The sequence below is a fragment of the Trichosurus vulpecula genome, chromosome 2 (genome assembly GCF_011100635.1).
Source record: "Trichosurus vulpecula isolate mTriVul1 chromosome 2, mTriVul1.pri, whole genome shotgun sequence".
NCBI lineage: Eukaryota > Metazoa > Chordata > Mammalia > Diprotodontia > Phalangeridae > Trichosurus > Trichosurus vulpecula.
Window position 1 is genome coordinate 408,152,940 of NC_050574.1, and position 21,638 is coordinate 408,174,577.

The 21,638-nt window shown below is 36.4% G+C and overlaps 1 protein-coding gene across 3 annotated transcripts in view; it reads left to right on the forward strand.

Annotated features, from left to right (window-relative positions):
• Positions 1–21,349, forward strand: part of STS (steroid sulfatase) — a 203,469-nt gene extending 182,120 nt beyond the window's left edge. For all 3 annotated transcript variants that reach the window (XM_036744807.1, XM_036744808.1, XM_036744806.1), the window contains exon 10: positions 15,511–21,349. In XM_036744807.1, coding sequence (XP_036600702.1) covers positions 15,511–15,890 — 380 coding nt within the window. In that variant the 3' untranslated portion in view covers positions 15,891–21,349. The remainder of the gene's footprint in view (positions 1–15,510) is intronic.
• Positions 21,350–21,638: the final 289 nt, after the last annotated feature.

Genomic DNA, 21,638 nt, shown 5'->3' on the forward strand with positions numbered 1-21,638 from the left:
ATTTCTGCACCTGAGCCATTGGCAGCAGTGGGAGTTGAGGTGAGATACTCACCTTGGGCCAGTTGAGTGAGGAAAAAGCAGTACCAAGATAAAGTACTATACTCATTCCCACCAAGAAGTTTGAGCTGGCAAGTAAGGAAACATTCCTTTTTGATGTTATTTGTGCTCTCTATATTTCCCACTCTGGGGCACAAGATCCCCAATCATTCTATTCTAATAATGATGTCTCACTAATCTGTGTATCTTCTCATGCAATTTTCATACCATTATCTAGGTTCCCTTCCTCCTTCCTTCCTTCCTTCCTTCTTTCCTAAAAGTGGGCTATCAGATTGAGATGAAGGAAGGGCTACTATGTCATCCCATATAAGAATTGATTGAAGGAATTAGGGGTGTTTGGTCTGGAGAGGAAAAAACTCAGAGAAGATCTGATAGCTATTTTCAAGTATCTGAAAAGTTATCGTGAGAAAGAGGGATGAGAACTATTCTTCTTGCTCCTAAAGGGCCAAATTAGGAGCAATGGGTGGAAGTTTCAGAGAAGCAGATTTTGGGTAATAGGAAAAGACTTTGTAACAATTAGAGTCGTACAAAAATATCGTGGGTGGCCTCCAATAGTAGTGGGTTCTCTGTCACTAAAGATCTTCAAGCAAAGGCTATGAGATTACTTTGGGGGTTTGTAGAAAGAATGCTGGACTAAAGAGTCAGGAAGATCAGGATACACATTCTTCCCCTGATACAAGCTGTATGACCATGTCCAAACTATTTAGCATTTCTAATCTCATTATTCATCTGTGAAATGGAAATAATTTCTCTAGTACCTATCTTGTAAGACTATTGTGAGTTGCCAGTAAGATAATATATACATATGTATGTATGTGTGTGTATATATTTTGCATGGTTAAAAGTGTTATATCAATGTCAGTTATTGGTGGTGGTGGTGGTGGTGGTGGTGGTGGTGGTGGTTGTAGTAAAAGGGATCTTATTTCAGTTATATATTGAACTAGATGCCCTTTGAGATCCTTTCTGATATAAAGATTCTATGAAGTGCTAAAATGCAGACTAGAGATTATGAGTGTTCTGGGTAGTTGCAAAAGAAAAAAATATTATTTGAAATTTTCATGTAAGTTTTCATGTAAGAAGATAGAAGAAAATTAGGAAGCATCCACAGAAAATTGCTTCAATAAGGTCTTTGCACCATGAGGTTACTGTTGCCCAGGAAATAGGACACTGAGTAAAAGAAATCTTTCATTCATTGCCATGACAGCATATGTGAATAGAGAAGGTGCATGGGAAACATACTCATATGTAGCCCTTTCTCACCTCACCTTTCTCAACTGCCAATCTCACTTATCCTCCCTGTTTGTTGAATACTAACGAAGCTTGAAGGGGTTCCTTGTGGGCTTCTCCTCCCCACCCTTCCCCTAAGTTAAGGAAAAGAGTTCCTATGATGAGCATAATTATTATAATTTTCCTTAACATTTTTTTTCCTTATCCATACCATATTTGTCCAAGTTGCTAAATGTATTTTCTAAGTTCCTGGTCTGTGGGCTTTCTCATAGGTTTCATTCATTCGTTCGTTTATTAAACATGATGCTGGGAGCATCATGCTGCTATAGTGGACTTAGTTGGAAGACCTGGGTTTGAAGAGAATCCACCCTCCTCATTTTACAGACAAGGAAAGTGAGGCCCAGAGACTAAGTGATTTCTCATAGATTTTATTTTTATTTCTGCCCTACCTCTGGGGATAATATGTACCTTTTCTTTAATGATGGCAGATGTTATGCAGATAAGTAATCTAAAAGAAATCAATTAATGTGCAGATGCTCAAAATATCTACAGGTTTTTAAAATATATTTATAACCAATCCAGTTTCCATAGCACGTAAGATATTAAGCTTACATTAATATTTTAAAGCCTGGCATTTTGATTAGAAAACCCTTCCTTGAGAAGAAATTCACCATCTGGCAGGTGGCACAGGCAGGTTTCTTTAACTATTGGCCATTTCTAGGGCACCTTACTTTGGATAACCTCACCAACTGGACTCATTTTGTTACCCTCTGTTTCCCAATATTCCAAATCTACTTACAGCAACGTGGACCTTGGTAATGAAGTTAGCCCGAGAGTTTACCATGTAGAAGAGGTTTCTTACCTCTGCCTCTCATCTCATCAGACTCAACCCCCTGGCTAATGAAAATAAAAGGTAATAGGGTACAAGAGTAGCCCATGTATGACTACAGCTATGGCTTGCCTTCAGTTAGCATCATAATGTGGCAGCATCATTTTAAATGAAGAACAGTAACAAAGGAGTTAATTGTCATACCTGTGTTCTTTGTAGACTGAACTGGAATCAAGTCTATTCTGATTCTTAATGCAGTACCTTTCATAAATTGTCTCAGTATGCAGGCATAATAAACACTTTTCTTTGGCATTTCATTAGCTCAAGAATTTCAAAATTATTAGTCTGTGCCCAGTAATTTTAATTCCACTGTCATTGTTTTATTTTTAGCTTAACAATGGAAAAATATGACAAAGCTCTAAGAACTACCTAAATAGTTAGATATTAGAAATGTGACTGTAAATGCTGCTAAGTGGATTACAAAATCTTTGTTATGCTTTAATTTGTTTGATGCGAAGATATTTATTGAGCCCTTCCTTTGTGAAAAGCACTTTATATATGTTTCCCCACCCGGAAACATATCATCCAAAGCAGTCCTTGAAAAAAAACATATCTTGGTATGATCACCAATCTAACATTACCAAGGAAATTCAAAATCTGAGAATTAAAACAAAGGCTAAAATTTTGAAATGATTTGAATTTGTATTCTGTAGCCCTCCTTCAAGACCTCTCACCAGAAAACATCTTATGGCATAAGCTTAATTGGCAACTGATGGCATCTTCTCAGTCAGTCCTCATTCTGTTTGACCTCTCAGCAGCTTTTCCTTTCTCCTAGATAATCTCTCCTTCCTTCACTTGTGTGACATTTCTGTTTTTGGTTCTCCTGCCTAACTCTTCATTTAGTCTCTTTTACTGCATTATAATCCATTACGTTCTGCCCTGAGCTTTCTTCTTTCCCTGTACTCCATCTCTTGGTGTAGTCAATCTCATTAGATTGACTACATTCAGTAATCATCTCTCTACAGATTACTCCCATGTCTATATAATGAGCCCTTTAGTCTATACTGTGAGTTTCCTGAACTCCAATCCCACATCACCAATTGCTCACTATCTGGTTGTTCCATGGGTACCATGCTAGGTACTTGTCTTTGTGTCTTCAGTACCTAGTACAAGTGCCTTATGTGGAGTTGGCACTTATTGTTTGTTAATTGAATTGATTTTATTGATCTGATAATAGTGTATTTGCATAGTAGTTAAGAGTTTGCAAAGGAATTTGACATCCTTTTTCATGTTATCTTCCCAACACTGAAAGATATGTAATATTAGGTATTTTTATTTCCATTTTGCTAATGAGGGAACTGAGTCCCAGAGAAGATAGTTGCCACAGCTGTTGTTCGGTGGTCTCATCTGTGTCCGACTCTTTGTGATTCCATTTTGAGGGTTTGTTTGTCTCTTTGTTTTTTGTCAAAGATACTGAAGTGGTTTACCATTTCCTTTTCCAGCTCATTTTACAGATGGGGAACCGAGGCAAATGGGGTTAATTAACTTGCCCAGGGTCAAAGCTAGTTAGTGTCTGAGGCCAGATTTGAACTCAGGAAGGTGAGTACTCTATCCACTGTGCCACCTAACTGGCCTAGTTGACACAGCTAGTAAGTAGCAAAACTAGGACTTTAGCCAGACATTCCTTTTCCATGTTCTATATTCTTCTATGCACTCCAAACATGTCTATACTTTGTATTGATTACAGTTAATAATCTCCAAAGCAAATAATGAGTGAGAAGGAAAAATCAAGTCTTGGAAACTCAGAAAGGGGAATTCTTGGATATGTTACAGCCTCACTATAAACCAAAATGAACATTAAAATAATTTCTACTTACTGCCTTGTATGACCTTGGGGAAGTCACTTTGGGTTTCAGGTACCTAGTCTACCAAATTTGGGGCCTGGAGAAGGTAATCTCTTAAGTGATATACATCCTCTAAGGCTATGAACCTATGACTCAACATACTTTTTAACGTGGATTTGTAGCTCCATTATGAAAATGGAAATGAAGCAAACTTAAAATAAACCTATAGTAGACATGGACAAAATGTGTTCCAATATACATAGCCTATTAAGTTATCTGTGACCACTTATCTCTGTATTTATGATGCTGCTCCAAAAATGTTTTCTTAGACTGTTAGTCTCTCCAAAACATATTTTTGGCAAAGACAACCTCCTAGAATTTGCTATATTTTGGATGTTGCAGTTTGAAAATGGAGAGGCTTGGAAGGGAATAGCACCCTGTGGTTTATCATTTGTAGGCCTCTTTGACTGTTGTCACTGTTGATAACCACACTAACAAGATTGAATATAAAATTCAGAACTCATTATCCTAGGCCAGAAGCTTATAGAGTGGATGGAAGGAGGGGAAAATAAAATCATGAGTGGCCCTAATTTGCAAGACATTATTAGATTTGTAAGGAGTTGAGAGTGGGTTGACTCCTACAAAGTGTAAGAGGAACACTTTCCTGGGTAGAAAGATGGATTTTTTAAAAATTAGAACTTAAATATGGCAAAGAACAAAGACCCTGCCTCTCCTTTCAAGAAAACAGACTAATCTCACAGAATTTCCTGTTTATTTAAAAAACATTTTTGAAAAAAAAATTATTTATTTTAAACATTCTTTCCTTTGTAAATTTTGAGTTCTAAATTCTCTCTCCCTCCAACTCACACCCACACCCACTGAGAAGGCAAGCAATGATATCAATTATACATGTGAAATCATGAAAAACATTTCCATTTTCACCATATTTTTTTAAAAGCATGAAAAATAAAGTGAGAAAATATTGCTTCAATTTGCACTCATAGTTCACCACTTCTCTTTCTGGAGGAATATAGCATTTTTTCATCATGAGTCCTTTGGAATTGTCTTTGATCATTATATCGATCAGAGTAGCCAAGTCTTTCACAGTTGAGCATCATTACAACATTGTGGTTACTGTGTACAATAATCTTCCGGTTCTTCTCACTTCACTTTGCATCAGTTCATACAGGTCTCGCATATTTTTCTGAAACCACACCCCCCAATCATTTCCCACAACACCATAATACTCCTCCATCACAGCCATATGCTACAACTTGTTCACGCATTACCCAATTGATGAGCATTCCCTTGATTTCCAATTCTTTGTCTCCACAAAAGAGTTGCAATAAATATCTTTAAATGTATAGGTCCTTTTCCTTTTATCTCATTAGGATACAGATGTAGTAGTATTGCTAGGTCAAAGGGTATACACATTTTTATAGCTCTTTGGACCTAGTTCCAAACTGTTCTCCACAGTGGTTGGACCAGTACACTACTCCACCAACAATTCATTAGTGTATTTATTTTCCCATCTCCTCCAGCATTTGTCAAAGAGGGTGCTGTGCCCTGTGAGCAAAGCAGAATTGCAGTACCTCAAAAGAAACGTGAGATGTGCAGATTTAGAGAATTCACCCCAAATGTTCACGTGGACTATTCGTGCCCTACCTGTGGTAGAGCATTTTCAGCTCATATTGATCTAATCAGCCATAGTCAGACACTGTAACTTGATTCTAACTTGGTGATGTGATTTTAGTCCTCTTCAAGAATGAAGGTCAACAACCAGGTGTGAGGCAGTACCTTGGAGTTGTTTTAATTTGCCTTTCTCTAATCTATAGGATTTAATGAAATTTTTTTTCATATAGATAGTGATTTCTTTTTCTGAAAATTGTTTTTTATCCTTTGACCATTTATCAATTGAAGAATAATTCTTATTTTTGTAAATTTGACTCAGTTTTATACGTAATATATATTTGAGAAAGAGGCCTTTATCAGAGAAATTTGCTGTAAACATTTTTTATATTATTTCGTTGTCTATGGTACCGTTTAACAAAATATAGTTTCTCTGATTATGCCTTTTAATTAGGTCTATTTTTGCTTTTGCTTTTTCTGAGATCATGATTGCTACCCCTGCTTTTTTTAGTTCACCTAAAGCATATTAGATTCTGCTCCTGCCCTTTATTTTAACTATGTCTGTGTGTTTCTATTTCAAGTGAGCCTCTTATAAACAACAAACATATTGTTAGATTTTGGTTTCTAATCAATTCTACTATCTGCTTTTGTTTTATGTGTGAGCTCATCCCATTCACATTCACAGTGATTACTAACTGTATTTTCCTCCATCTCATTTTCTTCTCTCTTTCTTTTTATCCTATACCTCTTCAAAAGTCTGTTTTGCTTCCCACCACTTCCTTCCTTGGTATATCCTCTCTTTTATCATGCTCCCCTTTTCTGTTATCCCCCCTTCTCCTCCTGTTTCCCTATTTGAATAAGTTACATTTCTATACCCAACTGAGTCTGTAAATATATGTATACATATACATAAATACACATACATGTATGCATATATATGTGTGTGTGTACACACACACACACACACACACACACACACACACACACACACACACTTCACTGTTTGATCCAGTTTCAATGAGAATGAGGTTCAAGCATTGCCTGCCATCCCCTTCATTTCCCTTTCCATTGTTAAAGCTCTTTCTTGCCTGTCTCTTTGGGGTGAGGAAATTTTTTCCGTTCTGTCTCTCCTTTCCCTCTTCTCCCAGTACATCTCTTTTTCTTATCCCTTCATTTTTTGAGATAATTTTAATATAGTCAATTCATATCCATGTCCTCTGTCTATGTAAACTCCTTTTAATTGCCCTAGTAATGATAATGTTCTTAAGAGTTACATGTATCACCTTCCCATATAGGAATGTAAACAGTTTAGCTTTATTGAGAACCTTATGATTACTCTTTCTTGTTTATCTTTTTATGCTTCTCTTGAGTCTAGTGTTTAAATTTGAGATTTTTTATTCCGTTCTGGTCTTTTCATCAGGAATGCTTGAAAGCTTTGCTCTATTTCATTAAATATCCATTTTTTCCCCTGAAGGATTTTATTTAGTTTTGCTGGGTAGTTTGTTCTTGGTTGTAATCCTAGCTCTTTTACCTTCCAGAATATCATATTCCAAACTTTATTTTTATCCCCTGAAGCCATAAGTAGTAGCATTCTCTTTGCCTTGGAATTGTGACTAGGGACCCTGCCCCCTTGCAGCCAACCCCTGAGTGTTCCTTTTGGCCCTGGAACTGTGACCCGGAATTGTATATAGGCCATAGAGATGCGAATCAGCCAGCTGTACCCAGTGCCAACAAAGACCAGTCGTCTGACATCCTTGCCATGTCTGAGCTGAGAACTCCTGAATTGCTGCTGCTGCTTTGGCTATTGCTGCTGCTGCTGCCGCCACCTTTGTGGGCTCCAGAAAGGCTTTTGCCCTGGTGTCAACCCTCTCATGCCAGTCTCCCAAATTTTCTTAGTCTAGGAAAAAATCTTAACCTGATCTTTTGTTGGTTTTGCCACTCCAAAATATGATTTGAGATGTCATTTTAAAGTTGTTTGGAGGGGGATGTTGAGAGAGTTCAGTTGGGTTGCTTCTAATCTGCAATCTCAGGATTTTCTGTTTAAATAAACCAGTCTGTTCACTTGAGGACTGACTGTATAGTCTTTCCGTAACCATCTCTTCAAGTCACCTTAATACACTTTTCCTCCAGTTTACCTGGTCTCTTTAAGAAATTCTAAAAATCACAACTGAATCATCTTGGGTAAGGTATACACAAGTCCATCAAATTAGACACTGGAAGGAAACTAAAAGACCAGTGTCCTTTAATTAAATTATGTCTCTGTACATTTGCATTTGCTATTTTTGATGGTCCTACAGAAATGTGTGAGACATTTTGGAATTTACTTTAATGAGTGTAAAGTCAGAAATATACTGAGGAGATAATAAGCATTTTAGCTTGGGTAAATATTATTCATCATATTTATAAGGTGTAAGGATCCTGTGACTTCTGACTGCCAGATTTCCATAGTCTCTGACACTAACACATACAAAACAGTGGAAAAGGACTCAGTGCCATCAAGGACATGGCTGTTGCTACTTTGATGCTACCAACACCAGCATTATCCATTTGCTTTCCAGTCAATATTCCATGCCTAAACTCTCATGCAGCTTATAGTATAGCATAATATTTAAGATTTCCCTGGGAACCATAGTGCTCATTGCAAGAAGAAAGGCATGCACGTACATGCAGCAAGTCACAAACAGACACACTTGGAGTCACCCAGGTAACAAGACTCATAAGGGCTATTGCACATTGCTTCAAAGAGATCTCATCTGGCTCTCTTCCTTTCAAAAGAAGCAGCTTCTTTGATAATATAGTTGGCCAGACTAAAAATCAGTTTAGAGTCCTGGGTTCTCCTTCCTTTTATTTACCACTTATATAAGTAGCAGATATTTCAGATGAAGAGGGCTTTCCCTTTCTCCTATCTCACATAATCTAGTAAGTATCAGAGGCAGAATTTGAATTCAGTTCTCCCCGACTACAAGTCCGTGCCTTTTCCAAATGCCACCCAGCTGCCCTGGCTATGCCAATTATTGCCCTATTCATAAAAACAAAACACCTACCACCATGTAGTTCTTAGCTCCCAATCAGGGAAATTTCCTTAACAATTTTGCCAGAGATAAAGTTCCTTAGCTGTTTAAATTCTGTGTGTCCAGATAGCTACTGGCTTCCTCCCCAGCTCTTTACCTCCTGGAATTTTCATTCTCTTTATGCAAATACACAATGCAAAGAAAAAGATGAAATAATGGCCCATCCCTATTTAGAACACAAGTTATTAATCCAGGGTTCATGGATCCTTACAGAGTCTGTGGCTATACTACTTCTGGGGTTCTGGTGAATTTGGATGGGAAAAATTACATCTTAACTTCAATATCATTAGTTTCTTCTATAATTTATAAACATTCTGAGAAGGAATTTATAGAGTTTAACAGATAGTCTAAGGAATCCATGACACAAAAATGTTAGGAACCCCTGATTTAGTAGGAGAGAAAATACAAGTACACAAATAATTATAATATAAGGCAAATATAAAATCTCTCATTACAGTCTCCATGCCAAGTATTGTCTGTTCCTTCCACTATGGTGGTGTAACTCCATGCTTCCAATTCAGTCCATGAGATAATCGTATCTCTTCTTGGGTTGTGAAGACTAAGCAAGGGAATTAGTTTGAACCATCTGAATAAACTGTCATACCTATTAACAGCTTCAGAAGAAAAGAGAATGGTATCTTCTTTAGGACTATTGGCTGCAGCTAGTATCGTTCTGTCCTATTTATTATATTGATATCTATATTTGTATCTGTCTGTCCATCTGTCTGCCTATCTATCTATCTATCTATCTATCTATCTATCTATCTATCTACCTATCTACCTACCATGCTTGTCTTAGCTGTAGGAGTTATCAACATGATATGGGCCTGGATTTGGCATCATGAAGCCTAGGTTCAAACCTCTGTCATTTGCTACTTGTATGACTTTTGGCAAGTCACAGAATTATAGCCCAATTGTAGGACAGTTTCTTCAGTTGTAAAATTAGAGGCTTAAACTAGGTAATCTCTAAGCTCCCTTCCAGTTCTGAAGCTTTATTATTTTAGTATCTTAAGGTGACTTCCCTAAGGAACCTTGGCATTGTGAATAGAGCCAGCCTCACATCCAGGAAGACTCACTTTTCATCACTGTCACATGATGGTTTTCTGAACCTGGGCAAGTAATTTAATCCCTCAGCACAGTATGCAACTATTAAAAACTGTAAGTTTCAGAGGAGGTGCTGCCTGGAATTATTAAAGGGAGTTTTCTTATGTGGGACTTCCTTATGCTAATGAAATCACAGTTCAATCCTTATTCCTTCCTATGGATTTCATGCAAAAGTCTGTAATGTGCTGCTTCTTGATGTAGTTAATATTATGCCACACACTAATGAGAGCATCTGGAAGGCCTCATCATCTATCAAATCCTCTTCCATCTCTACTACACATCTCCCATGATGGTAGAAGACACATACATCTTCCCTGTTTTATGCCTAGTTCAATATTAAAATTCAGAGGGTCAATGTATAAACTTATCTCTTTTATGTGTCTCAAAGAACATTGTATAATTTTGACATATCCATGGAAACACCTTATTAGAGAAGAGCTTCAATGGCAGTATTTTATTCTTAAAAAAAAATCTCAAGTGTATTTTTTATAGTTAGCAAACAATAGGCACAGTGAGATGTTTTATTCTTTTCACTTTTCAGTCATTTGTTGAACTGAATATTTATTATGGCATACAGTATGGTGCTCCATTTAGAGTTAGTAAGTCAAATCTTGCCTATGATACATACTAGACGTGTGATACTAGACACAACCCTTCTCCTATTTCATGACTGCCTCAGGCAACTCCCTAGGACTGATTTACTGGATTATACTTTTACTGATTATATATTATACTGTTTTACTGATTACATTTTTATCAATATTGATAGAGGGAGTTCCCATATTAGTAGGTCACTAAGCTAAATGTATCACAGATATTTTTCTTGTTTGTGTAGGTCAACATTTATTGAATACTTGGAATAGAATCAATGAACTTGGAATTGTTTAATTTGGTTCTAGTCCCAGCTGTGTTACTTACTAGTTGTGTGACCTTGAGGAAGTAATTTAAACTGCCTTCCTCAATTTCTTCATTGGTAAAATGGGAATACTAATTTCACTACCTACTTCACAGGCTTATATTAAGAAAACTGCTCTGTAAACTCTATAAAATTCTGTGGAAATGTGACCTATTACAATTATAGAAGCAAAGGAACTATGCTTGTCCATATGGAGAGATACAAAGAATCAGTTGGGGCTAGCTCTCAAAGTACAAGTGAAGTGACATATGTAGATACTTTGTTTCCTCAATGGAAAAAGAAAATGCTGTCTTTCACAATATGCTCACTGTCCGTTAAAAATCATGTAAACAGAGCAGATTGTGTCATAGTATAATTTGCATTTTTAGGGTTTGTCATAGTTGCTTCTCCAAATGGTTATAGCTGTTTAACTGTTTAATAATATTTGGTGATGATTGAAATTGGGCCATTTGAAATTCACCATTGATGTTAGTCAATGACATAATCACTTCAAAGTGACACTTAAGTTTTAGTCAACATTATATCTTATCAACCATATTATATCTTATGTGCCTTCACACCATTTTGGGGACTTCTTTCATATGAGGCTCCTTTCTACCTATGTTTAAAAAAATAAAATATATCCATCTATCTATCTATCTATCTATCTATCATCTATCGAGAGTATGTGTGTGTGTGTGTGTGTGTGTGTGTGTGTGTGTACTGTGGATGAATTGTAATGATGTAGTGCCCTGATTTTGTGCCCTATTCTCTTTCTAAAATTGGAGAAATGTATCATTTCTGAAACACTAGGCTGCCATCTTGGATTATGTTCATAGGGTATAGGACAAAGTTTTTCAAAACAAGTCTTGGCTAAAAAAAGGTTCTTAGAAGCAGGGCAGCTTTCTAAAGAGCTGGCATACACACACACACACACACACACACTCGCTCAGTCACTCACCCTTATACACAAATACCCTCTTATATGATGAGTTCTTTTCACCAAGGTGATGCTAAGTACATATTGTTAATTGACTGACACATAGTTTGAGCCTCGAATATCACTCTTATTCTCACTGCCTCCTCCCCTAGCCACTGCTGGAAATAGAGCTTTCATTCATCAAAGTCCACTAATAATTATGAAGCATATTCATACACAACTTTTTTATTTTAAAAGAATGTGATTTATTTAAAAGAATGTAAATTATTTCACTAGATAAAAGAAAATAAGTCACATAAATGTCTTGGTAGTCCATAAACATTTCTTCTGTGAAAAGAAAGAACTAAAAATAAAATTGTTTTCTAAACATAAGCAAAACTGAATACTTCAAACAAATGATATGTGTTGAAAATGTCAGTAAAAGTCCACTAAATGACTGGGCATTTATTTCCTTTCTAGCAAATAATATACTTAAGCATTTAAAATCCCTGATTGCTAAAGAACAAAAGAATGTAGTGAAATAAAGGAAATTGAGCCCATGTATGACCAGGTCAGTGATTAAATGTTGAAACTTTTTATTACTTAATTGAGCCTATATTGCTCAAATAAATACTACATAGTGTAGTTAGCCTCTCTACCTTTTCATTTTAAACAGTTCGTAATTCTTAGAAGAAAATAAAAATCTTTAATGTTACTGAATAATTCTCAATTAATATTTCTATATTCTACAGTGTAATGTTGTATATAAATTCTGCATACATAAAGCTAAGCATAATTGGCATTGCCCTTTCCCAGTAAAGATGCCTGAAGTATTTTGACAGATCCTTATATTGATCTTCCAATTGACATAAAAATGGAAGAATTGAACCATATTTCAATAAATGAGTAGGAGTTTTCAAAAGAAAATGAAAGATATAGGCCTTTAAAAATGGCACTCTATTCTGAGAGCCAGCACTCTCTCAGAATTTTGCACACACTAACTTGAAGAAGTGTCAAGTTTAAAACATACTCCCAGTTTGTAATGTTCTAAGGAACCATTAGAGAGTATTTTTTCCCTCCTCGTTCTGTAACAACCTTCACCCAGCTGTCCCTGATTACTGAGTGTAAGAAGAGTCTAAGTGAACTAGAAAATCTCCTGACTGTCAGCTTGTCACTGAATAAGCTCCTGAAGCTAATGTGTCATATGTGGTGAAGAATGAAGGAGGAGGATGTAAAGAATCTTAAGGTTACTGACTTACTTTTAAGGCTGTGTTATGGATTCTTAGTCTCTATGTCCCCAAATTCTCTTTGTAGTCTGAATCATCTGTGTTCCAGCCTGACCTAGTCTTTAGAAACCGAATGTGCTCGGTACATATAAAGTGACGGAACACTCGCTTCCTATTCAGTAGGGTACACAGGAAAGAACACTGGCTCTGAAGGAAGAGGACCTTGGTTCATATCCTGCATCTGATATTTATATTCCCTATGTGACTTTGAACAAGTCATTTAGCCTCTTGGGATACTGAGGGAATTGGACTAAATTACCTCTGAGGTTTCTTCCAACTCTAGATCTAGGTTTTTATTCTTGTTTTCTAAACTTGTACTGAGTATTATAATAAACTGTCATTAGAAATTTTGTACCTATACACATATGTGCATATATACATATATACATGCATACATACAAACATACACACACACCCCTGTGCATTCATTTTCCAAAAAACCTACAAATGAAATAAAGTCCAAACTCAAGTTGGGAATTAAAGCTCTCTATAGGTCAGCCTCAGTCTAAGCTTTATCTTCCACTAATCCCTTTCACAAACTCTGTGCTTTAGTCAACCTGGACTATTTATCATTTTTCAGACATGTCCCATCCTTTCCCACTTCTTTGCCTTTTCTCATGATAAATATGCTACCAATAATTCCTTCCCTCTCCTACTTCCCTGTTTGTGCCACATTTTTTCCTAGTCAGTAGCTAGTATAAGTGACATGCCCATTCAACTCAGCAAGCATTTGTTTACATCTTCCTTGAGCCAGGGACCATCACTAGGTGCTAAGGATGCAAAGACAAAGAAAAACAGCCTTTCAAGGAGCTTACCTTCTATGAAAGGTGGGAGACCAGGGTGGGAAAAGAGACTGAAGCATGTACATAAACAAATAAATAGAAATATGTGTGGGGATATCAGACCTGCGACTTCACTGGCATGACATTCCCAATGAGAAAATTCTCCCTACTAATAAAGATCAGTACTTTCTCCGAAATTTGCTCTTAAAGAATTGCCTGAGCCAATGAAAATTTCAATGACTTGCCCAGAGTCACACAGCTGGTATGTGTCATTACAACAAACCCAAATCTTCCTTACTGACTCTTGAAAACAAAATGTATACAAAGTAAGCATGAAGTAGTTGGGGGATAGTGATGGAGAAGAGATAGTTATAGCTGTAGAGAAGATGAGAAACAGCTTGGGGAAGCTGGTCCTTGAGATTTATTTTGAAAAAAGAAAAACAAACCAGGAATTCCAGAATTGAAGGTGGAGAGGAAGAACATTTGAGGCATAAGGAATAGCCTTTGCAAAGGATGTCCTGAACTGTGAATAGCAGAAAGTCCAGTTTGACTAGAACATTGGTTATTGGGGGAGAGGAAGGGATGATGTTTATTCAGTTTAGAAAGTTAATTTTCAGCTATATAATTAAGGATTTAAAATTATAAACAGAGTAGTTTGCATTTTGTTATAGAACAAAAGGGAGCCCTGAAGCTTCTTGAGCAGGCGGGTGACATGGTTAGATCTGTGCTTGAGGAATATAAACTTCACAGCTATGTGGAAGATAGTTTGGAGAGTGGAGACACCATTGATACAGAGACATTTAGAAGTCTAATACAGTAGTTCATATGAGAAATGAGGGCCTAAGCTAGGGTGGTGACTATGAATGGACAAGAGAAGATGTGAAAGATATTATAGGGATGAAATCTATAAGATCTGACAACTGGTTAGATATAGAGGAGGTAAGGAGAGTGAAGGGTTTTGAATGACTCCTAGGTTATTATGTTGGGTAACAGGATTTTCATTCTTCCTAACACTCAATGAAACATCTCCTTTGATAACATCCAGCTCCCCAAAGAATGCTAGTCCATAGATGTATGAAGATGAAATTGAAAAAGTGCCCCATAACCTATTATAATATTGGTAAATTTGTTTTCTGTAAATATTAAGAATTTTAGGGCTCCTGGCAATAATTCTGTCAGATTCAATTTTGCCTCAATAAATAATTCTTTCCCTTAATGAACAATTCATTTGCTCAAAGTTGCATTTGTTAAATGCTTCTTGCTGTAACTCAGGATATAAAAGTTTTGAAATGACAACAGAATTTGGAGCTTTTTTTCATATTACATAGTTGTATGTAATTTTATATAAGCTTTCCCAATAAAGACTATTGCAGGTCTACACTTTGCCTACATCATTCTGTTGAGGTGATATTCAGTTCTCTTAAAGGCTATCAACAGAGAGGAAGCCCTGGCAAGTCTTAACAGGTTGGAAGAAACAAAAGTCGAGGATGGTCATATATGTTATGTGTGTTGTCTGAAAACCAATCTTGCTAAATGCAGAATGCTTGTCACTTACTTGTCCATTCAGTGGTGAATTGTTTGGCTCCAGAAACTCTCCAAGACCGTTGGCTAAGTTGTAGGGGCATGGTAAGTGCCCTACATCAGTGAAAGGAGTGCTCACACTGACAAATTCACAGATCTTTGCCTAGGTTGCTATGTGAAAATCTGAGGTTACAGTAATTTCTTGGCTAGATATTTTGTCTTGTTTAATGGGAATCCATAAGAAATATGTCATGCTAGCAATGGTAATTACTCACTGTAATTTGACAACGTCTACCTTTTATTTTTTTTAGCCATCAGTTTTTGTCTTTTCTATTTTTTATTGCAGGCACATCTATCTGGAAAGCTTTTTTCTTTACACCAAAGTTTAAACCAGAAGATTCCAATGGCTGTTTTCCAACCCATGTGTGCTTTTGCAATGGGCATTACGTTACTCGTCATAATCCACCCCTACTCTTTGATATCTCCAAAGACCCAAAGGAGAGACATCCATTAACTTCAAAAACCGAAAATCATTTTCATGAAATTCTAAGAGTCATGCAAGAAGCAGCAGACAACCATACGAAGACACTCATTGTGGTTCCCGATCAGTTTTCTTGGGGGAACCTTCTTTGGAAACCCTGGCTTCAGATGTGTTGTTCCTCTTCTTATCTCTCCTGTCATTGTGATCGGGAAGCAAAAGGTAGGGGTAAAGGTGTCAGACTGTAACAATGAGACAAGTAAAGACTCTTTCCTGGATGAGTAATCTTTATTTGAAAATTCAAAACTATGAATTCTGTTAACCCAATTGTAGCTAACAAGGCCTGGCAGACACAATCATTGTTCTCCCCTGAATACCCTTGGCATGGCGTACTTTCTGTGACCTGAAGAATTGACTGTAGGATGCGTAATAACTCAAAGAAAACTTTAGAGCTTGCTCTGTTGAGAAGGAAGAACAATGGACTTAACTTGTAGGGCCAGTATGGCTGAGTTGGTTGGTAGGATGGACTGAGAAGTGTGGGAATAAAGGAGGAATCTGAGTAAGTGTACATAACACTTGTGCTGATAATTGGGCTCTACAAAATCTCCAAAGAGAATCCTCCTTTGTTCTTGAACTTCTTGTTAAACCACCTATTCCATGACTTGGAGCTGGACAGAAAGCCTGGCAATGACCACCCATGATTGACAGATTTTGGCATTAAGGAAGAAAATGTGAATCAAGAAAGAAATTGCTCATAAAACAGTGTGTGTGTGTGTGTGTGTGTGTGTTTTTTTTTTTTAAAAAAACCACTTATAACTTGTATAAAGAATACCACTTGTACCAGTGGTAAATAATCTTTCACTTCATGGTTGAAAATTACTGTTGTTCATGATAAGCCTTTATTGAACATGCTAAGTGCAATGTGCAAGTGATTTAAAACCAACTTCAGAACTCTAGAAAGTTAACAGATGCAAATGTGTATAGTAGAAACTTGCTAGGAAGTATAAATTCATTAGCTTGCTCTGTATTTCACAGGAGAGCCATGCCATGGAACCGACTTCTAGATAAGCCACCTTTTAATAAGGTTCATTTGGTACTCCAATAGCTAATTCCCCATGACTGACCCACCTTATACAGAATTCTACTCTGAGGTTCATAGTAATGTTCTAATTGAATTCCTTTTGTGATGAAAAATTAAGAAGTTTAAAAAGAAAGAAGGGAGTGTTGGGGGAAGACACTCTATATACATACACCCAATATGATTCAACATTTTACTTTATAGAAGCTTATTAAATTGTTGTTTAGTTTTGCAGTGAAATGTGGTTTAATTTGTGCCTCTATTAAACTTTCTGCTTCTCTTCTATTATTGAGTTAGTGATGAAAGCAATTACTGGCTCCTAGTGGCCAAAATGGCCCTGGACACATAATATGGAAGGCCTTGTGCTTCCAGTCAATGTTGGGAGGCAGGACTGAGAGAACATCTTGGCCTTGCTTTCCTATCCCCCAAACCACAGTCACACAAAGTGAATACTCAGTCCTGACTAATTCATCTTGATCTGGGGAAGATTGTGCCTCTTACTTCCATTCTGATATTAAGTGAAATATTCAGTGGAACTTAAAAGATGTTTTCCACTTCTCTTAATCTGCTACCCTTTAGGCAAAACAAAGTTCCCCGCAGAAAGAAAGAGTTAAACATTCCTCTGGGGGACAGGGCAAAATCTTTGAAACAAGGCCAAAGCAAGTGACTTTTGTATCTTGGCTTATTTAACTAACTCCCTATACAGTCTTTCTAAGAAATTTCTGCAACCCGTTAGAGCAAATTCTCTTTATTCTATACCTTCCTAACTTGATTTTATTTTCCAATCCTGTAATAAGGAGTCATATTTTCTCTTGGAAATTTTTTTAAATGTGTCATTTATGCCCTTTATTTAAATACTTGTTCTAATCCCCTCACCTACCCATCCAACTAAAGACTCTGTTGTAACAAAGAAAAACCATTAAGCAAAAAAGTGACAACATCTGGCAGTGGACACAACAAAATCCTGTCCTCATAGTTCCCTGCCCCACTGCCATGAGTGGCAAAATAGGTTTCATTATCTATTCTCCTGGATCATTATTGGTTTTTCAGTTACTCAACTTTCAGTTTCCTTTTAGTCATCTTTTCATTTGTATTGTTGTATCATTCTGTATTTTATTCTTTATATTCTGTATTATATGAACTGATGCAGGGTAAAGTAAGCAGAATTAAAAGGATACTTCCTTTTAGTTCTGCTTACTTTACTGTACATCAGTTCTTAAAAATCTTCCCGTGTTTCTCAGAATTTCTCATATTCAACATGGTACAATAATATTCCACCGTACAATAATATTCCATTGTACACATATCCCATAGCTTGTTTAGCCATTTTCCTATTAATGGACACCACTTCCAGTTTTCTACCACCACAAAATGTACTACTATGAATATTTTTGTATATAGTGGGCCTTTGTTTCTGTCTTTGACCTTCTTGGGGATATAACTCCAGGAATGGCATCACTGGGTCAAAAGGTATGAACAGATTGATGACTTTTCTTGAATATTTTCAAATTATTGTCCAGAACAGTTCAACTAATTCATGGCTTCATCAACAGAGTATTAATATGACTGTTCTCCCATAGCCAGTGCCAAAGTCTTTGACTTTCTTGGGGATATAACTCCAGGAATGGCATCACTGGGTCAAAAGGTATGAACAGGTTGATGACTTTTCTTGATTATTTCCAAATTATTGTCCAAGACAATTCAACTATTTTATGGCTTCATCAACAGAGTATTAAGGTAATTGTTCTCCCATAGCTGGTGACTATTTCCAGTTTTTAGGCACCTTTGCAAACTTGCCAGGTGTGAGATAAAGCCTCAGAGTTATTTTAATTTGTATTTCTCTTATTAATGATTTGGAGCTTGCCTTCGTATGGTCATTAACAATTTGTAGTTTTCCTCTGAATACTGTTCATATCCTTTGACCGCTTATTTATTGGGGAATGACTCATGATGTTATATATCTACGTTAAATCCCTGTATGTTTGGAGTATCAGATCTTTTATTAGTGACATTTGATGCAAAGTTCTTCCCCCCCTCACACACTTGACAGTTTCTCTTCCTATTCTGGTTGCATTGATTTGTTTGTGGAAAACCTTTTTAGTTCTGTGTACTTGAGATTGTCCATTTTGTCTTTTATGATCACCTCTAGCCCATGTCTGTTATTCTTCCTCTATAGCTGTGAAAGGTATCTCCTTCCATTTTTCTCTAATTTTTTTTTTATGATGTGATGTTTTATATTTAGTCTTGTATCCATCTGGAATTTATTGCACTGTGTGGTATAAGATTCTGGTGTACACCTAAGTTCTGCCAAACTGCTTTCCAATTTTCTCTCTGGGAGATTTTGGAACCTTTAAAACAAACACTATTTTAAAATACCATCGCTTTCTTATTATTACCGAAACTAGTTAAAACTCGGCTTATTGTAATAGAGAATGTTCTTATTGTATTAGAGAATGTATTAGCATGTTATTTATGTATCAGATTGGCAACTGATACAAGTATACAAAAGCTTATTTAAATAGTGGAAAGAACACTGGACTTGGAGTCAGGGGACCTAAAGGCAGTTAGAACTAGTGCTGGACTTAGAGTAAGGAAGACCTGAGTTCAAATCCTGTCTTGGACACATACTGGCTGTGTGACTCTGGACAAGTAAACTTCTCTCAACCTCAATTTCCTCATCTGTAAAATGGGGTTAGACTCCATGGCTCTCTTCCAGCTCTAAGTTTATGATCCTATGACTTGAGTTTGAATCATGGCTCTGCTACAAGTTGCTTGTATGTCCTTGGGCAAGTCAGTTAACTTCAAATTTTCCTCCTCCATAAAATGAATGGATTGTACTAGGTGATCTCTAAGGTTCCTTCCAGCTTTAAATTCCATGATACTAAGAGCAAAAATTCCTAGCTAATGTAATCCAGATTTTTAGAAAATATTATATGACATGGGAACATATGTTAAAGAACTAAACCTAAGAAAGCTATTGTTGATGATTATATATAAAAGTTTCCTTATATTCTACATTATTGTTTAACCTATAAAATGTCATCAGCTCTAAAAATCTAAGGTAAAAGAGTTTGCAAGTATTTGCTTTGAAATAACTAACAGTTACTATTATATTTTAGGTTGTTTAAAAGTCAAGTTTGTGTATAATAATCATAACTGTCATGATTTTGAAGCCATTTGCCAACATTCTGTTTGCATGATGAGACAGAAAAAATGTGGATATTTTTCATGTCAAAGCAAGATCAAGAAAATTTCCTTAGAGAAATAGATAACTTTTGCAGTACTGTGTAGCATGAGTACTTGGTTCAAAGTAAACCCTCTGTATCTTCTATGTATTAATGTAGCTTTTTGCTGTATGAATTTGGAGGTTTAAAACAAAATTCACTAAACCTCCTTCAAACTTCTGCTTTTTAAGATGTTAAAACCTAAGCTACATTCATTCATTCATATTTGGATAGCTATCATTTTACTAGATCAGTAAGTTTGTAGGGAAAGGAAGGCTGTTGATTTCATGTCCCCATGGAGATAAGTGTTTAGTTAAGAAAACGCAGCATCCCAAATTTCCCTAAAGGGCACATACACAGAAGGTGTCCAGGAGAGGTATGTGACCCACATCTGAGTAATATTTTCTTCAAAATTGTCAAATTAATTTATTTTCATTTGGACTATATTAATGCAGAGTTAGTAATTTAAATGGTATATTTCCTTTACTTTTGAAAATGATGCAACTTGATAGAATTATTTCAGGCTGTGGCAGTTTAGACCAGAAAAGTTTTCAGAGTCCTCAGACTCTGAAGCAGTACAAAAAAACATCACTTTTTTCCCTTCTTGCTGGCTTCAATCTGAGATTCATAGTCAACCTGAAAATTATACAAGAGAACATTATCAGGGCTAGGAAAAACAACAATTTAACTTTGGAATAGGGTCTAAAAACGTGAAGAGTGGCAAATAGTGGAGAGAATAAGATAATTAATAGCCACTGTGATGTAAGTTACAGAATATATACGATGAGAAACAGATTTAGGATCATAAGGTTGCAGCTCTGGAAGAGACCTTAGAAGGCCTCCTCTGTCATTTTACAGATGAAAAAACAGACCCTGAGAGAGAAAATGGCTTGCCTTTATTTTGGACAGCCTCATTTCTAGGAGACATTTCAAAAGAGAAGGATTTTACCTAGAGAAGGCCAAGAGGATAAAGGTACCCAGACTATCTAGAATGAGAATACAGAACTTGGAGTCTAAAGCATGCCGTTGCTGTCCTTGTTCTTCCACTTACTCCCTATGTGACCTTGTGCCCCTAGGCCTCAGTGTTCTCATCTGTAAGTTTAGTGGGTTTGACTAGATGGTCTCTAAGATTCCTTCTGGCTCTTACAAGCATTAGCACGTGACCTTATCTTAACTCAAAGGAGGATGGATTAAAAGAGAAGAGCCCAGGAGTCAGGAAGCGAGTAATGGGATTGTGTGTTGGCGATGTGCCAAGGTGACGGCACACCCTAACCCATCATGACATTTGCCTTCTTCCAACTGACCACTCTTGTGTTGATAGACCTACCTCTAGTGATCATTATTTAGTAACATGTCTTTGTTTAATGGATTTTGAATAAAGTGATTTTAATTTATCAATATCAAACTGTGTCAAATATTTTCTTGGGTGAAGATTCCAACAAGGAGGTGTCAGCTTTTCTAATTATGATGATGGCTGGAAACCCCCAAAATATGTTCTTGTGAAAACAAACAACAAACCAATTGTGAAACTAATTAGATCATGGTTTTTTTTTCAAATTTTCAAACAATTTTATTCCACTTTCTACTTTTCAATCTCACAACAATGTCTATGGCGATAAGAACTATTTTCACATAATCTTTTTTGTTTTGTTTCTTTTTTGTTCCAGTCATATTCTAGGATCAAAGATGTTAAG